The sequence below is a fragment of the Porites lutea genome, chromosome 13, assembly GCF_958299795.1.
Source record: "Porites lutea chromosome 13, jaPorLute2.1, whole genome shotgun sequence".
NCBI lineage: Eukaryota > Metazoa > Cnidaria > Anthozoa > Scleractinia > Poritidae > Porites > Porites lutea.
This window is the reverse complement of record NC_133213.1, coordinates 10,795,851-10,815,537: the sequence shown is the minus strand read 5'-3', so window position 1 is coordinate 10,815,537 and position 19,687 is coordinate 10,795,851. Positions and strand designations below refer to the sequence as shown.

Sequence of the window (19,687 nt, the reverse complement as noted above, 5' to 3'; positions counted from 1 at the left end):
TCAAAAGTCAATCGATCCATCAGTGGTCTAAAACAGGCACGTGATTATGTACCATTAGATGTTCTTAATACTATTTACAAATCTCTTATCCAGCCTGTGTTCGACCACTGCGACAATGTTTGGGACAATTTAGACCAGGGACTTGCCACTAGGATCCAGAAATTACAAAATCGTGCTGCACGCATAATAACCTTTCAAGGTTATGACGTTCGTTCAGCACAAATACGAAAACAACTAAACTGGGAAGAGCTTGCCTCAAGGCGTCAATGGCACTTAAGTCTATTAATGTATGATACAGTGAATGGAAATGTACCTAGTTACTTAAGCGATCTTTTCTCGAATGTCTGTGAGAACAACCCTTATAAGTCTATGCTAAGAAATGCGGAATATAATGTTGTACTGGACCACGTTCCAAAAACAGAATATTATAAGGGGTCTTTCTCATACAGAGGAGGAATGCTGTGGAATTCATTACCAAATGACATAAAAGCGTCCGAATCTAAAGCTATCTTTAAAAGGAAACTGGCTAGTGGGCAGGCAAACTGTTGACTACATTTTACTATATTTTATTATTTGTACATATTTTTAGTGTAGTTGTACAGTATTTAAAATAAAAGTGATTCAAATAAAAGTGAATCAATCAATCAATCAATCAATCAATCAATCAATCTATCTATCTATCTATCTATCTATCTATCTGTCTGTCTGTCTGTCTGTCTGTCTGTCTGTCTGTCTGTCTATCTATCTATCTATCTATCTATCACAGTTTAGAAAATGAGGGCTTTTACAATCTCATCTGTTGACTCTTCAACTTCTTCCTGAATCTAATCTTTTTATGTCCCATTTCAACTTTTCTGTCTGTCGGCAAAAGAGACTCTTCTTTAGACGAAGTGAAAAATTCTTCTAGGTCTTCTTTTTAGAACTCTCGGCCATGTACTTGAAAGGTTAAGCGTACGCAAAAACACGTCTAGACAGATATCTTGCCCGACCTAGCCCTCCCTTTCAGCAAACGCCTTTGTAGCTTTCAAATAATGTCTTACCAGAATTTTATTTTTTAAACGGTAAAGGCTAACCATTCGTTGGAAAAATCTTTATGGATTTGCATCGGATGGCAAAGTTGACTATCCCTCATACTTACAAGGAAATGATCACGAGTTTCTCAGTATAGAGTAATGACAAAGTTATGGAACTAGATTTAAAGGTTAACACAAGAGCTGTTGTGATCCCGTTGATCAGTAGCTGCCGTAGACCCACACAGATATGGCAACTATGACCAAATCACTATTGATCCAGGTATCCCGGGAGGGTACCCAGGGATACCGAAAACACTAACTTAAAATAAAAAGGGATACCAAATAACCGCGATAGCGCCTCAAACAGATTTGTACAAGCGAAGTAATTAAGATTAATGGAACATGAACGCTGAAGATACTCGAATTTTCCTGCAGCAACTCGACTGGATTCCCAGCCTTTTTTCGCCTGTTTCGGAAGTGCACCCAACTTATTTCAAACATGATAACCTATCTTAAATTCGGATCAATTCAACAACTATGATGTTGTGACGTTACAATGTTTTTACGTCCGCTTGAGTTTGTCACGTGGTTTCGCCGACTACGACAAGCTTAGTTTACCTATGTGGTTTTACTGCTCATCTTCTCCTCAGTTAGAAAATTTACCTTTTGTGATTACTGCCAAGTGAACACACCAGTGAGGCTATCCTCGATGTCATCTAAAAGGCGTTAATACGTTACAGACGGTCATAAAATGCTTCTTTCGGCTGGGCTGCTGATGCTGCTTCAGCTACTCGTGTGTACAGGTAAGCTCACGGTGACTTTAATTATTTTCTTTTCTTTTAGTATACATATATTCTCTGCTACCTTGAAGCCTGCCTCTAGCATTTGCCAACGAGTGGCAGTATCACATGATAAGCTGAATTAATTGAAAACCTTATATGTCCCCTGTATTCCTTATGGTTTAAACAATCGCCTCGTTACAATTTCCGCTTTTGTTAAAAAATGTTGCTTGTGCTACATAGAAAAATATAATGTTCAAATTAAAGCATGGCTGATGATCCCACCTAAGTTTTTGCACTGCTTTGAAATAAACACTTACCCTGAGTTGTAAATTGCATGGATTTTAATAGTAAATGGAATAGCAACGATTTTAGGCGCGCTTAATTATGACGCGATGATACCAGATTGGAAGCAAAATTTAGTTTTATAGCGTGTTTCATTTCATTTTAAGACCATGTAACGAAAGTTCGTCTCCATGCCTTTTGTTAACATCAATCATAACGGAATTTAAGCAAAAATCCAGTTGAATCACAGCGTTGCACAGCTTTCTATTAGCCTAGTTTCAAGCAGAGTGGTAACCCGTAACTTGCTTCTGAGTGAAAAAAAAAAAAAAACAAAACTAGAGGTTCCTTACTGGAAGTGAAGTGCGGCCCCATGTGGAAAGATCAACGTGTTGGAACGGTAGTAAATAATCTATTGTATCTCCGTTTAGGATATCACCTGGTCTTCACGGTTGTAAGATTAAAAAACAAGAGAGTAAATTGTTGTCTCCCTCGCAGCCGTTTTTGTCTCGTCTTGCAAAGGTAGGAGCATTGCGTGACGAGACAAAAGGGTCAGTATCTCATGTAAGACTCCGTAATATGTCCAGAAACTTTTTATTGTCTGTTTTCCCATGTTTTCCTTGGTTTTCCTATGTTTCCCCTGTTTTTTCTATGTTTTGTACTATTTACCTATGATTCCCCCTGTTTTTTTCCTGTTTTCCTATGTTTTCCCATGTTTTTCTCCGTTTTCCTATATTTTATCTTGTTTCCCTATGATTCCCCCTGTTTTTCTATGTTTTCCTCTCTCTTTCTATGTCTCCCTTGTTTTCCTATGTTCTCTCCTGTCTCCCGATGATTCCCCCTGTTTTGTCCTGTTTTCCAATGTTTTCCCTTTTCCCCCATGTTTTTCTCTGTTTTCCTATGTTTCAGTTCTGCTGTTTTCCTCTGTTTTCCTATGTTTTCTCCTGTTTACGTATGATTTCCTCTGTTTTCGCCTGTTTCCCTATGTTTTGCCCTGTTTTTCTATGTTTTCCTCTGTTTTCCTATGTTTTCCTATGTTTTCTCCAGTTTTCCACTGTTTTCCCTCGACCGCTCACCGTGGTTTTCCCTGAAAACCATGGGAAAATAGGGGAAATCATGGGAAAACATAGGAACCGCAAGAGAAAACATAGAAAAACATTCTTATGACATTCTTTATATTCGGGACTTGTTATCAGTGTTATGGATTCTTACAAGAGGTAACCCAAAAAGGAATAAAAACAAACACAGAGCATAATGCGAGCAGTGAATTCCCAAAATATTTTAATCGATAACAACAAGCATCAATATATCTCACTAATACACTAATACAACGAGCAAATGAATAACTTACCGGCTGCATTGCAAAAAATATTAAACTGTCCCTCGCACTCGCGTCCGACTCTCGACTGCCAACCTCATTATACATAACACTCACGCTCTCCTCTAAATCTCAGTTTGACCCAACAAGAAAACACCCACAACCACTGGGTGCGGCTCGCTTCAAGCCAAGAACTAAATCACAAGCTAACTGAAATGGGGTCGTGGAACAACAGCTGGGTGAAAAACCTCCCCGTACGTCCACTTGCACCTAGAAGGAAAACCGAAGGCCAGCTGTACCTCGTAAACAACGGTCCCCCGGGCAAGACCAACTAAATAGAAACTAGAATAAATTAAAAAGTAGTACGAACGAGAAGACCAAATATCTAAAGTATTAGAAACCGACAAAGGTCAAGATAACGAATCTTGGACATACCCGTCCTTAACCGATTCACTAGCCCCGCGGCCATGACGCGTAAAATTGTCGGTCTGGTACGCCGGCATTTGCGGCAGCAGTAGCTCCGCCACTCCTAAAGCTATGCGTACCAATGGCAGAAATATCAGGTACAATATCTTTAAAAGCCTGTAGCACTAATTCTCTTAACCGTGAACAGCTTAAACCTTTACCTCTTAGAAGTCTTTTCTTCCCTTCATAATCATCAGCACTGGGATATCCTAGCATTTTCAAAAAGTTCTTACTCTGAAACTTGTAGAAACACTTAGTTCATGACAGCGAGTTTTATATTCACGGCCTAGCGCGGAAAGAATAATGTCATAGTTCGAGATAACGAACCGATCAGATTGCTTGAATCACCAAGATCGTTGAATGTGTATATAACAAGAACATAACAAAAGTAAAGCGCGCTCTCTGATTGGACAGTTAAGAAAAGCTAGCGCAAATTCAGCAATTATCCTCTCCTGTGCGGTTTAAAATGTACCGATGAAGTGTACAAATGAAAAGTGGAAGTTGAAGAAAATACTCAGTTGTCGTTTTGAAGAAAAGTCAAAAGATCAAGCGACAAATTTGCCCTGGAGAAATTCATCACTGTTTTCTTCGCGGCTAGGAGCTCAGAAGAAAAGCCAAGTGAGTGAATTTTTAAGGATTTAGGCCCGAGATTAAGGTACATTTTGTGTGTTTTCACAGAAGAGAAAGTCTGTTTTGAAATGGAAATCGACCAATTAGCATTGTATTAGTGATTCGAGACAGCGTTCTTGTGTAGCTTTCATCGATTAAAATTTTAGTTGAGTTATGGACACATTACGCTGGAATTGTAGTGCGAATTTCATTTAAGTACAGAAACACTTCGGTTATCAAATAAGTTTTCAAAAAATGACCTCTCTGTTTATAATTTTGTTTAGGTTCCTTCATAACAGTAGTTCAAAGAGCGGTAGTGAAACAACAGAATCTAAGGGGTATTTATATGAGACCGGGACGAACTCAGGCCGGTATGAGTTCGTATCGGTCTCCACACATTTCTTTTCATGCGTTTACATGGGACCGGCCTAAAAATGAACTGAGATCGGTCTGACTTCGTCTAGGTCGCCGGACCCGACACGAGTTGTGTTTACAAGAGAAAACTCGCACCGGCGCGAGTTTCATACCGGCATGGCTCTTTGATTTCGAATCGCGTTTGCACTAGAATGGTTTGCGCCGTACCTTGCGGATCGTACGCAGCGCGTCACTGTAAATGATGGCCTAGCTATCATATGCTTTTCCACTCAGAAAAGAAGTTTCTCAAGGGAGTTGTCTCGGGCCTATTCTGTTTACGGTCTACACCAGTAAGCTGTTTGATATCGTCAGCAAGCACCTCCCAAGTGTACACTGCTATGCAGATGACACACAGCTGTATTTGACATTCAGTCCTGATGTGCAAGGGGAAGACGAGGGCGTGCTAAATGCTATGCGTGACTGAATACATGACTTGAGAAACTGGGTGATTGAAGACCGACTGATGTTAAATGATGATATGTAAGACTGAACTGATGCTTATAGGTACTAGGCAACAGCTACAGAAAGTCAATTTGAATGACATTACTGTGGGTGACACAATCGTAGAGGCGAAATCAGTTGTAAGAAATCTTGGGTCATGGTTGATCGTAATCTAGATATGTCATCACACATAAGTAAGCAATGCGCCTCGACATTCTATCATTTGCATAATGTAAGTCGGATCCGTAGGTTTTTAAGTACAGATACCACTAAAGCCATCGTACATGCGTTTGTTACCTTGCGTGTAGAGTATTTTGTAATAGTCTTTTATATGGCTTACCAGCTTCTCACCTGAATAAGGTTCAGTGCGTTTTAAATGCCGCAGCAAGACTAGTTTGTCGCGCGCCACGCTACTTTCGCATAACGCCGTTGCTCTACGAACTACACTAGCTACCGGTTAGTTAACGCATTAGTTTTAAGATTCTACTATTTGTTTTTAAGGCCATCCATGGATTCGCGCTAACGTATTTAAGAGTACTTGTGTCAATTAAAAGATCAGGAAATTATAATTTAAGATCCTCCTCGGATGGTTTGTTGCTTGCAACGCCAACTTATAGAAGTAGGGTTACATTAGGAGACAGATCATTCCAGGTCAAAGCTCTGGTACTTTGGAATGTATTACCGCGTGAGATTCGTTCTATTACAGATCTAGGGATTTTTAAGTGCCATCTGAAAACGCACCTCTTTAGGGAAGCTTTTTATTAATTTTATTAATTTATCAATTTTTATCACGATAATTACTAGTATCTTAACATATGTTGTATATTTTAATGTTATCATAGTATATTTTAAATAATTATTAGTAATAATTATTATAGGTAGAAATCATGTAATGCGCGCTTGATCATTTCATGGAAAGTGCGCAATATAAGAATTAAATTATTAATATTATTATTACATGATGATAGGTCATTTCATATTTCGGTTATTTGAAGGTAGACTTCATGTTCGTAAAATACACGTGCGATTCTAAATCGCAAACAATACGTTTGCGCAACCCGTTCCGGTCCACCGGCAGACCGATTTCACACCGAAACGGGTGGTCATTTCGCGTTTACATGATACCTTTGCAAAATTTCGTAACGAAGTGAAATTCTCGCCCCGGCACAACAACTGGGCTGAACTCACGCCGGGGTGACTCGTGCCGGCATGGCATTTTGTAGTGGTATCATGTAAACAAATATAGAACCATGAGAGGGAACCAGGGTGAACTCGGGCCGGCGCGAACGTCGCCCCGGTGTCATGTAAACACTCCCTTACTTTCTTACCAGTCTGAGACTGCACCGTTCTCATGTAAAACGGAAATGAAACTCAGACCGGGTCCATAAATAACATGTTTCTCCGTATAGCTCCATCATTCTTGCTTTTTCTTAGCAAAATAAGAACACTGCTATGAATAACTGCTGTAAACAACACTTCAGTTAAAATATGCTTCGGGTAACGTGAGGGATTGCATTTTGAGATGCTTGATGCTGTGCATTTGACAGACCACCAGATGAGCGTTAGATAAAGTTTACAATTTTGAGGGAGCGGTAAAATCTACGGTTCTTTACTTACTGTCTTGACTGGCGTAAATTGTGTACCAGTTAGGACAGTTACCTATTAAAATAATCGACTTAACAAAGTTATATAGCTCCAAGAATCTCCTGTTTTTGAGTTAGTACCGGTCTCATGTAATCGACGAAAGGTTTCGTCCCGGTCTCATGTAAACGACTGCAATTCGCTTCAGCGCCGGCTCTGTTGGCGAATTTTTTGCAGTTTTGACTTTCAGCTCGATTGCCCCGGCAAATTTCAGTACGAAGCTAGTTAATTTCTTTTTAAAATTAGTGTTGCCTGTTATTCTAAAGGAAATACAGTCAATTTTTCTTATTTCTACTCTACATTTATTACAAAAATTGTCACACAATTAAGCTTATTTGTTGTAGTTGGTCTCGTGAACAACTCTCTGTAAACAAGAAAATAATTTGCTTTTGAAAAATTTTCTTAGCACGGGCTTAAAGAGCATATTAAATTTAGGTAACCTGTACATTTTCAGTCATATATCTCAAAAGCAGCGATTGCAATGGCCGCCCAAAAAATTTAACCTGAGATCAGGCTCAATTTTCGTTTCGCTTTGTAAATAACATTCCGTCGGGCAAGGCGAACGAAAAGAGAGCCTGATACAAACCTTCTACGAAACGTCTGCCGCCCACTTTTTTGATGCGGATCGACATTTACTGCGGAATCAGCCAACCAAAATTACTTCCGGTGCTTGTTCTTTTAGTATGCAAATTTTTCATACGTGGGAAAACTGCGGATTCGCTGACTTAAAAAAATAGTTTTTACGTTTTAATTTTTCAAACTAAAAATAAAACAGTCAGTACAATCACATTTAACTTCTTACGAGATTAAAGGAGATCTCGGAGGTTATTTCTGTTGGCGTAGAAGGTAAACAGTTTTCGAAAAGCCATGAAAGAAAAAATACTGAAATTTCTGTTTTTCTGTTGCCTTTATATTTTCCTCGGCAATTTTGCCCGATTTTCAGTACATAAAGCTTTAAAAATCTTGGAGAAATAAATCGCGAACAATCTCAGAACAAACCAAACGAGTTCTCAAGTGCATTTAATTTAGCTGATTTAGTCCCGTGAGCACACTTGTAATTTGCGAATTTACTAGAGAAACAAACGTCTTAAAATAGATTTTTTTGTAAATCCAGGAAAACATTATCTGCTAATTTGGAAAGACGAAACGACACTACTAAAAATGCATACTCAACTGACCTATAAACAAAACGAAAAACAATATTATAAACACACTTTGTAGTTGTCTTTAGTTCTGTTGTTGTTTTACTGCAGGTATGAAAAGCTCGCTAAATTTATTAATCGAAATTAACAAACAGCAAACAGCTAACGAACGAGGACACCAGTTTTCCCGGTTTGTTTTTTCAAAAAAGTGAAGGCAAACAACAAGTCTGTTACTTTAAGTCTAGCGCCACTAGCTTATAATAATGGCTACAAAAAATTGCTTGAACAGCGATGCGATATTTTGCGTCCAATACTTCACCGTTGGCGATTGAGGTTTTTTTCGCAGTGAGCCTCCGCTTGCGTGCTCCGTTCAGAGAAGTCATTCTCAGCTAAATTTTCAAATGAAACCAGTTTTAAGATGGATGGTATTTTGATTTGCACTCGGTTTGTTAGTAAATCAAAAGGCACATTCTACACATTCTTCGCGGTCAACAACTTGCAGAGAGATTCAACTCTGCCATACACTCATCCTCGGAGACCCAGGGGCAGTTAGTCGGGTCGATAAAATGTTCGTGGTGAAAGTTTACTGTAAGATCGTCTCGATCTTACAGTAAACTTTCACCACGAACATTTTATCGACCCGACTAACTGCCCCTGGGTCTCCGAGGATGCCATACACTCACATGAGTTCCGTAAATAAAGCAAATCCTGAGAACATATGAACAACCATCTTAATTTTCTGAATTTCCATGGCACATATTAAGGCATATTTTCCTACTATAAGACCATAAAACAATAAAAAAGACAACAAAATCGATCCTTCTCTCCGCCGACGGCTGATCATTCGCGAAAACAACCACGCGAGGAGTAAGTGCCTTATTCCAACAGCCAATCAGATCTTGTGGCATTGTTCTAAGAGCCAATCAGCGCTACGGCCAAAATCTGACCGCACTGTGCACAAATTTGTGAGAGTTTGTATCAGGCCCAATTTTAGCATTAGCCGTTAGAGAGAATGTATGAGAACTGCTAAAATTGGTCCTGACCTCAGGTTACCGAAAATTAGAAGGATTTGTATGAGAAAAACAATTCTTGCCACCCAGACACGCTTTCCATACAACGTCCTTGTAAATTTTGAAATTTTTAAACTGTCGTTAAATCTTTCCCTTACGCATTTAAGGGTTCAAATTGCCTGTTATAAATTAAACGGAGATTTGGGCTCCGTGATGCTAAAGAAAATACTTTACGACAGTTTGAAAATTTCTAAATTTACAAGGAATTGTATGGAGAACTATTCAAGCGTGACTGGGTGGCAAAAGTTGTTTTTCTCATACAAATCCTTCTAATTTTAGGCGGCCGTTGCAATCGCTACCTTTTTGTTAGACAGCTGGAAATTTACAGGTGACCGAATTTTAATATGCTCTTTCCACTCGTGTTAACGAAATTTTTTTAAAAGCGAACTGTTTTAGTGTTTACCGAAAGCTGATCACGAGATCAACTAATGCAAAAGGCCTATTGTAGAGAGTCTTGTATATTAAGAGGGGGTTTCTTATTTTTACATATCCAGATATAATGTCTGGCTAATAATAGACAAAAATTTATTTGATTATGGTTTTTTAGAGGCAGCTGGTGATTCACGTGTTTTTAGTATTAATGTTTTTTTGTAATTTGGGTATAAGGATCCCTTTCACAGAACCTGGATTTGTATAAGTAACAAATCAAATCAACAACAGTTTTTCATTGCTTGTACTCTTATCAAACATAACACTGGACCTATTAGCATGCGAGAAATCGCTCAGTTATTGTGGAGTTTCTTTGTGAAAACTTTGCTGCTATTCATCCTTCCTATTTCGTCTTTCTAAATTTAATGACCACAAACATAACCAATGGATTGCATACGTGTATTTCAATGACTGAAATTATTTGGCCAGCAGTTAAAAAATTAATAATATTTTTTTCTTTGTTCAGGGCAACCATTCTCAGATTATTATAGTGCGAAGACTGTGAAGGGAGCTACTGGTTCTTCTATGAATTTCACATGGACCATCCTAAGACCTTTTACCAGGGTTGATTGGGGATTAGCAGCCAGTTCTAGTGCTTTTGATGTTCCAGCTCGATTGCTAGTGTCTTTATTTCAAGGCTTTGCATTTCCAGTTACAGCCCCAGCAGCATATACTGGAAGAGTGTCGGGGAACATTAAAGGAAATCAAGTTTCATTTACTCTTAGAAACTTAAGAAAAAGTGATGGAAGGTTGTATGGCTGCAGGATTAGAGACACACACAATGGAGATGACATACCAAGTTTTGACTCCGTCATGTTAGTAGTTGAAGGTAGGTGCGACTGCTTTGTTGTAATTTCATGCCATCTCATACAACAAATGCAGTTATCATAATGAAGCTGCATAAAGAAAAATACAATTAACACTCAAAATTAGTAAAAGATATCCCCCAGTTTTTGGACCAAAAATGGCAAGTTTGGCGAAAATGCAAATGAGATGGCAAAGGCCCCCCCCCTCCCCCCTTAGAAAATAGAGATTTTCACGAAAATGTCGAAGTGGACGAAAATGGCGATGATTCCCCATATTTGATAAAAGTGCAAATGTGATGGCAAAGAGGCCCCTTGTTAAGTGGCGGTTGGTTAAGGGCTAAATGTACATATTGAATAACAACTAATTTATAGAGTTTTTGTGAGTAGGTAAGTAAGTAGTATTCGTGATCAGTGAAATGGTCCTCACCTTAAAGGTGGCGTAAGTCTAGAGTCTTCACAATATGTTCATGTTTTTTTTGTAAAATGTTCACAAAGAAAGGGCTCTGTGCAAGCACTGCCAATGAGATGTTATTGAAATGACCACACTACAGGAATTGCTTCACACACCCAAAAGTCAAAAGAATCTTACAAGACACTATTATTAAATTAGCAGTGAGTCTTGTATTCAAAATACAAACGAGGCTAATAAGATTTTTACTTGTAGTTTCCATTGGAAAGTGAAGTGCTACGGGTAAAGTTTATGTAGAAATAAATTGCATTTCATGTAGTTTGAATACGGTTTTAATAAGTTGCAGTTTATTTCGAATACAGTCGAACCTCCCGAAAGGGACCACCCAAAATGCGAAGACTTAGTGGTCGCTTTACGGGAGGTGGTCGCTTACGAGAATAGAACCACAGGGGTTTTCTTCCGAGAAGAAGTCTGAACACATCTACTTTAAGGAAGGGAATTTATTGCATGCAATTTCCAAGTTACGTCATGTGCAGTTCCATTTCGTTACTAAAGTTCTTCCTATATTCTAAGTAGGATAGTGCACACAGAGACAATAAGAAAGCGGAAAAGTCGTTAAGTGGTCGCTTACAAGAAGTTAAAAACAATAGAAAAACATTAAACCGTCAGTCCCAAATAGTGGTCGCGGTCGCTTACAGGAGGTAGTCGTTTACGGGAGGTTCAAACTGTAAAACTTAAAGTGGGGAAGTTTTTTGTGTTTTGGATAGGTGGTCGCTTACGAGAGGTGGTCGCACACGGAGGTTTGACTGCATAAGATTCCGATTGTTTATATTTGACAAAACAGAGTCAAGTTGTTGGAAACGCAAGTCTGCATGTAATTCAACACGACACGTAGGTTAACTATGAAATCTGAGCTTTGAACCAAGATAAGTCATTCATTAAGCTTCGCGTATTCACTGACTTAATAACAAATCGCCTTCAATCTTCGCTTCTATCGTGCCACACTTTTCAGAAAAGCTCTTAACAACTGCAGCAATCTATTAAATAAATAAACTTACAATAAAGCTTGAATGTGCAATTTAGTCAAAACACCAGTTAACCGTAAAGTGCCAGGAATTGCTACAAATATTCTGAGAAACATCATTTTAATTCACGGGAATTTGTATTACCTTCGCTTACTTTCAAACTCTTCGCTCGCGAAAACGTGGCTTTCTACACGAAAAAGGATTTCTCGCGCCTTTAGGTTTTCCACGTTCACATCGATGGTCGAGTGTTCATAAAAAGGATCGATTGACGGCGAACCAAAGAGTTTCAATTCGATTTGGACGACAAAACTTGAAATCGAGGTAAATGCGGTGAAATACACACGTACATACATGCATATTTAAATCCAAGATAGCTCAAAAGCGGATGGTATCGGGCACAGGCAACCCAGCCTGGTCACGTACGCGACCTGGATTAGTCTGTTGCGAAGCGTGGTAGCTTCGAAGCTCTCGTGGCTCCCTGTTTGAGGGACTGGAAACAAGTGCAGAACAAGTGATCTGACAGTCATTTGACAGGTGTAAAAAAAGGAAAGTGTAAATTGGCGCACGGAAACAATAGCACATTACAAGAGAGAATGAGCTAAGAGGGCGAATCCCCGTGCCCCATGATAATTTTTTAAAATCTATTTAAAGATCGCGCGCGTGCTGCGAAGGTTATTTTTACTTCGGCGGAGCGCAAAGTAAAGGATTCGCGACGCTCAGGAATGTATCAAAGTTACAATTTTTTGACAAGATTGGGCAAGCAAAGTCTGTAGGTTTTCGGTTCTATTCGGCTATTTGACGAAGTGCGAGCCGAATTAGTTCGAGATATCTCGAGATCACTTCGATTTCTTTGATTTATTCTTTAACTTTTTCGAGGAAGAAAGAATTATTATTTTGGCTTTCTCGGGGTTTGAACCGACTCACCTGTGTGACCTGTCAGATCAGAGGAGACTCTAAGTTGAGGGATTAGCCGATTGCGCTACTGCGACCCAAGGTTGTTAGGGATATGAAAAATAGTTATGAAATGATGCACTAGTTTCTGGACAAGATTGGGCGTGCAAGTTCGTGACTTTTCGGCTTGTTTCAACTATTTCCAGAAATGAGACCGGACTACTTTGTGATATCTCGATATCACTTCGAGTTTAGTCTTTAATTACTCGAGGAATAAATAGAGGATATTTCATGCCCGCGCAGAGACACGAAATTTCTCTTCGAGTGTTGAAAAACATTTCACGAGTGAGCCCTCCTTTCGAACTGTTTTATGATGAATTTACTGTCCGAAATGCTGCACAAAGACATTTTGTCTTTGTTGAGTGTTACGTAGTAAAATTGCTTTCATGCGTTGCGTGACTTTCTCGAACGTTCTCTACGTTTTCATGAATAATTAATTAGGGCATGTTTACATTTCAGCATGACTCAGCAGATTTGCATCAGTTACTGAAATCATAAAATGTGTCGAAAAGCTACCACTATTCGCCTGCTTGGTATTTTCTAGAACCTTATGTCAAACGGTATACAAGTTCCAAGCGAGTTCTTTTGACGAACTAAGTTTTTTCCCACAAGCTGGACTGCTGTGTTTAGTCAAGTGTGACGAAGGTCGATTTTCAGGTTCTGTGTTTACAAGTTCGCAGAAGCCGCAAGATATCTTAAGTTCAAGTGAGAGTTTGTTATTATTGGTAGAGGCTGTTTAGTTTTACTCAAAGTTCAGGTCAAGTTGTGTTGGCGGATGCTGTGTTTTAAAGCTCTGTAAAGGCTATGTTCCTTTGGTGTTAAACTTCCTTGTGTTAATCCGACATCCCTGCGTGCTGATAGGCAGTGAATAATTATCCTCAAAACATTCGAACTCGTGACTTTGAGTTTTAGCTAATTCCACAATTGACTCCTTACCCATGCCTTATATATCTTTAATCAGTACATGAGACTGCTATGCTGTTTTTGAAGCCTGATGTGACTAAGAAAAAAAGGGGAAGTGTTTTTTTAGAAGGGTTTGTATGGAGTCATCAGAGCATAACTGGGCTAATATTTTGGAGACAATTTGTCCCGAAATGCTAGTTTTTGGCAAGTAGGCCTCTTGGATGTTGCACTTTTCAGAATATCCTGACAAATCCCATAATTTCACAAATTAACACCTTACTCTTACCATATTTGATTTCTTACTATTCCTCCGCATTTACAATTAATTAGTTCCACAACCTCGACGCCGAAGTGTACGCTTCGTAGCGTCTTGTTCTCTGTTGTTTCCGTGACCCGCGTGGTCTACTTTCACGTGAACGTGACATGTTTCGCCGCCAAACATTTGAAGTTTGACAGCCACTATAGTATAATTAGCGCCAACAGGAGCCGATTAGTATCGGCTCCTGTTGTTATCATGTTTTTGATCAGCGCGTTCCGCTAATAATTTAGGAATAAATTTCATTTACCAAGGGATTGCAGTATTGGAGTTAAAATTTCACTTTGAAATTAAAGATTGAGATTTTCTAACGGCTGGTAGCCAATTAAAGTAACGAATATTGAAATCTGACACACCGTGAAAGCGTCGCTGGCTTCAATTGTTTATGCAAATGTACAAGATATTTTTTCTCTTTTTCCAGCAATGTTTTTCGTTCAGAAACGGTACGTTTGCTTTTACGAATTATTCTTGAGAGTTTCAAACAGCATTACTTTTTCTTAGGTCAGAAATAAAGCCCTAAACAAAATTACATAAATAAACGCTCACCTCTCGTGTTGCATGAAGAACCAAACGCTCAAAATTCCTCCACATCGTTATCTTACGTTTATAAATCATACTGGATAATAAAATTTGCTCGACTTAGCACGCGCCCGGGGACTTCGCGCAATAGAATCACATGGTAAAACCACGTGCTAAGGAACAAAGCATCTATGTATTTTAAAATTATGGCGGACGGATGTTGATGGTTGCAACTTTCGTTGCGTTGCGTTGGTCTTTACTGCGCAAAAAGAGTATTTGTCAACTCTGTGGACTGTCCAGACGCGCAGATTTTGTTTTAATCACGAATCAAAATGTCTCCGAATTGTCAGGGACTAGCTTTTACTTTTAAAGGAACGGTGTTAAGTTCAACTGGTGGACACACGTAGTGTCTGAGTCTTCGCGATGCGAATAAACATGAGTACGATTGTTCGTTATTTTAGAATAATCTTTTATTGGAACGTCTAGGCATACGCGTTATGAAAAGGACAGTTGGATATATGGCCTTTCGAAGAGCGCTGTCAATTAGTTTATTGCCAAGAGCCATTTTGGCTTTTGTTTGTATGTGTTTGCTTACCGGTCGTTTTGATACAAAGTAATTTCGATGCATCAGGCGATACATCTCGTTCAGACACAAATCGATTCAGTCGAGGTGTACAACCAATATTTCGCGACATTTTTTTTTCTTGTTCCACCGCAATAACTATACATCAGGTAATCGCAATATTTTTGCAGTTTCACTGCTTAAGTTCGTATCGAAATGATTCTTTTCTTTAATTTACAGTTAATTGATCAGATTACATTCTTGCTCTCACGCCAAATGTGTCACGTTAATTAAGCTTTGTGTCCGTCCTCTTTCGCTCACACATAGCAATACCAACCACAAGATCAATAGTGAATGCTCTGGCTCAGGCCTTGTAAGCTTCATGATGATTTTTAATAATGGAATCAAATATTATTGTGTTAGGTCTTGCAAGAATGAATGTATGTATAGATAGTTGGCAAGTAAATTTCAATAATGAAATTATATATTATAGACATTTAACTTATTATATTGACTCAGTTTAGCCTAAAATAGTTATTTTTCTGCTTGGGAATTCCTAAAAAGTTTCAGGAACATGATATTTTGACATTTAGTTTGTTACATGTAAACAATCAGGACCTTATACATACACTGCACACATGTACAGGTGGTTCAATAAAGGTTGCTTTGGGCATTGGGAATTGAGCAATAGTAAGCTATTGTTTGGTGGTCACTTAGGAGAATCATTGCATTGTTTGGTTTGCCCAAATGCCCAATAGCCAACCTTTACTTAATCAGCTATATACACGGTAGCTTCTGGAGAAGCGATAACCACAAGCTATAAATGACATCCAGTATTTTCATTGATTACATTTTAAGACAAAATCTTCTAATAATCTCTTGTCCATCCCAAAAAAATATGCAGTGACTTTGTTGACCTCTGCATCCTGCGTCCCTGATTCATAAAAATCCCCAAAGGTGCAAAATAATAATGTTCATGGCATGCATTCCAATGGACGCAAAGATCCATAAAAAAATCTGAACATGTGTATTTGTAGAAATATCCCGTTTGTGTATTCTGTGGTAGTTATTATGGCTGTTGAAGGATTGAAGGATGCATATTTCCTTTAGCCTTTAGAAGGACTGTATTTTAATTTCAGGGTACAACAATTTATTTTGTACTACTGTAGACAACTAGAAGAATTTACAAGAAAATAATTATAAATAAATAAATAAACAGCACATACAGTATAGTAGTGGGACACCCAAAATAACTAAAAAGCTAAACTAGTTGGGTGACCGTAATTATGGTGATTAAAACTGTGAAAGTCAGAAAAAAGGCACAACAAATACATTGGTACACATAAGTATCATAACTTGGCAAAATACAGAACAACAACAAAAAAATAAATATAAACCATCAAAATATCAGTAAACATTAATAGAGACTAATGAAATGCGAAGTTAGTTCTTTTTTAAATTGATTGGAAGTACGACACTTGAATGTTTCATCAAGTTCATTCCATAATTTACATGTAGATCCGATTAATCTCAATCCATAGAGATTCAAGCTCTTTTGTCGTTGAACAAATTTCATCTCGAATATGAAATTGAATCCCCCTTTTGATGAAGAACCCCACACCACCAGCTTTAGTCAGAGTTGGCTTGGAGACAAAGTCATATCCTTCAATAGCAATGTTGCTAGTTAGATAATAATAATAATCATCATCATCTTTATTGAGGAAACTTTTTCATAAAAGATATGGTTTTCAAAAAAGGACCTCAAAACTAGATATATATCATAAAAACCAAAAAAAAGCTATAAAATTGCAAAGGGATTAGAAAGATACAAAAAATGCATAAAAAATTAAAAATAAGTATAAGTAAAAATTAAACGTAAGTAGCTATATTAAAAACTTAAAAACATTACGTTTAAAACTATTTACATTCCTTGAGTCTTTGATCGTCTGACTGAGGGAGTTAAAATCGGAAACGGCATGATATTGTGTTCTTTGCTTCCCCCAATTTCTTTTGACACGTGGTAATCTAAATCACAGTTACTTTTTATCTTTGTTTCGGAAAGGCCAATAACATCGAATGAATGCTGTGGATATGATGGCAGCCTTGTCAAACCATCATGGTTAGCAGAAAGGCTTCATGTTCATCCGATAATGTCATTGCCAATACGTGACCAATCACAAGTACGGTGCTTCTTAGCATGGTCCGAACTTAATTACTTTGTTTCAAGTTGAGACGCTTTTTTCAAGTGATATCATAATCAAGCGAAATGCCGTGAAACATTTTTACTGTTCCTGCTTCCGCAGCAAACACGACAAACATAGACTACGAGCAGTCTCTCATTTTTTTACTGCTTGCAGTCTACGACAAACAAGGATCAGTTTCGTGTGAATACACAAGACCCTTTATCTTACAACCTCATCAAGCAGCGTGATGGTCACAAAGAACAGAACATTGGCCAGCCTGAGACTCGAATAATGAAAGTAGAGGAGAATCAGATAAACAATTGTAAAAATACTCAAAGGAAGTTTTTACCCAAGCTTCAGCCCTCGCTTTGCAAACCATTTAAAACGACATGCAAGACGGTATATGTTACAGTTTTCTTGATGCCTTCGTCATATGTTTGTCTCTCATACTAATACACGCCAGGATACACGCAAATAAGTTACTCATTACGGCTCAGCCAATCAGGAATTTGGGGACGCCAGCTTCCGCAGAAATGAACAGAAGTGGGTTATTATAGCAGACGTCCCTTCCCCTCTCTCCCCAATCCCCCTCCCTTTTTTCCTTTCTCCCTATCCCCTACCCATTTCGACGCCTGCTACGCAGGCTAACAAGTAATGTCCTATTCTAACAATCCCAAAGAAATGTTGTTTATTTAAGGTACGCAGATATCTCGGCCAGTTTCTTGTATAGCCTGTGCTATACAGTATCTAGCATCAATTTTGTTTGCCTTGTTCATATTCCTTATGCACTAAAGAACAGTACCGAAAAATTCCGAAAATAAGTCCGAACATGTATAAGCCCCTCCAAATATAAGCCCCCCAAACTCATAACGCAGAAAACCCTCCGTTAAATCGCCCCTCCAATTATAAGCCCCCAGGGGCTTGTACTTGGAAATTGCTCTCAAATACAAAATAAAACAAAGCAAAAGCGGTAAATTTACTTCCAACTATAAGGCTAGCCCAATCGATTTTGAAACGCAAATTTCCCTCCGTAGATAAGCCCCTACGAATATAAGCCCCTTCAAAAATAAGCCCCTCAAAAAGGGCCTTTGAAAAATACAAGCCACGGGGCTTATTTTCGGAATTTTAAGGTACTTTATTAAGTCCTAAAAAATACGTTTTCTTAGGACCTGCATCTGTATGAGAGTGAATCCTCACTTTTTTCTCTAAATTCAAACAATTTTATAAAGACACCCATTGACTAATAGTTATTAGGACAATGCTAGTAATAATAACTTAAGGGATACAAAAACCTTTTTTCAGTCAACAGATTCGGTCACAACTAATCTTGGTTAATCTTACTAATACGGTTTTCTTCCTATCAACTGCTTGCTGTAATAAGACCTACAGTGTACATGTGCTTTTTTCAAAATTGAAAAAATAATACTATTACTTAATTGAAACAGCATCTCAATGTATTTTATTTATTTATTTTATTTTATTAGTTTTGCCCTAAAGAATACAAAAAAAAAAAAAAAAGCACTGAAGATATGCAAACATTAGTAATAAGAACAAACAATACACTAATAATAACTTTAATATTTGGGCCGGGACACCGCAACAGCTAAAGCCAATTACTGTGGACGCAAAAAATAAAAGATGTTCACAGATTGTTAAGTTTATTGATGCTAGTATCCTGTTTTATTTCTCTAGAAGTCTCTTTTTAATTTTTTTTTTATGGTCCCCTCAGTGTCTGTATTAACAGAGTTTCACTGTTTCATTAAAAGTAATATATGTCAAAAAGTAATGCGGACGTCTTGTAACAGTGTCATGGAAATTAAGAACAAAAACAGACTGTGATGTACAAGAACTCAGATGCTGTCAATACGGTGTAGATTATATATTTTGTACCCTAACCCTCCTTCCTGAATTAATGGTGGAGGATAATTGCCTGTCCCAGCTAAAGATTGTTGGATAAGGCAGCTACAGCTGTAGAAGGCATGTTATTATATTTCGCTTAGTTTTGCCAATTACATGTACAGTACTTGTTATTATGAAACTTTGCCCTAGAGAAGAAATAATTCACCTCTAAGCAATATTAAATCAAGCTTCATGAAGAACAAACAAATATAATTATGTCTTTCCGGCATTCTTATTTATTTTAGTTATGCCAGTGAAGTCTATTATAGTTTTTGTTAATTCAGCCTATCTGTTTACAGATATGTAGCTGTTGTTTCATTGAATGATCCTCAGCGTGCAAAGTGTGTGAGAGGCAAGGGTTAATGGATTTTGTCATCGGGCTAGTGATTTTTGTTCGTAACTTGCCCGACAGGCAAGTGCTGTTTTTTGGGAAAATTCAAATTACAGAAGGATTGTAATCAATCCTGCTAACCAAAAAGGGTTTTGGTGCTAGTTGAAATGACTTGTGGGC

At 38.1% G+C, this 19,687-nt stretch overlaps 1 protein-coding gene across 1 annotated transcript in view; it reads left to right on the top strand.

Annotated features, from left to right (window-relative positions):
* The first annotated feature begins 1,611 nt into the window (after nucleotides 1–1,611).
* The window catches only part of LOC140923218 (fibroblast growth factor receptor 2-like), a 65,847-nt gene continuing 47,771 nt past the window's right edge, over nucleotides 1,612–19,687 (top strand). Inside the window, exons 1-2 of the mRNA XM_073373298.1 lie at nucleotides 1,612–1,816; nucleotides 10,070–10,432. Of these exons, the coding sequence (XP_073229399.1) occupies nucleotides 1,765–1,816; nucleotides 10,070–10,432 (415 nt within the window). The 5' untranslated portion in view covers nucleotides 1,612–1,764. The remainder of the gene's footprint in view (nucleotides 1,817–10,069; nucleotides 10,433–19,687) is intronic.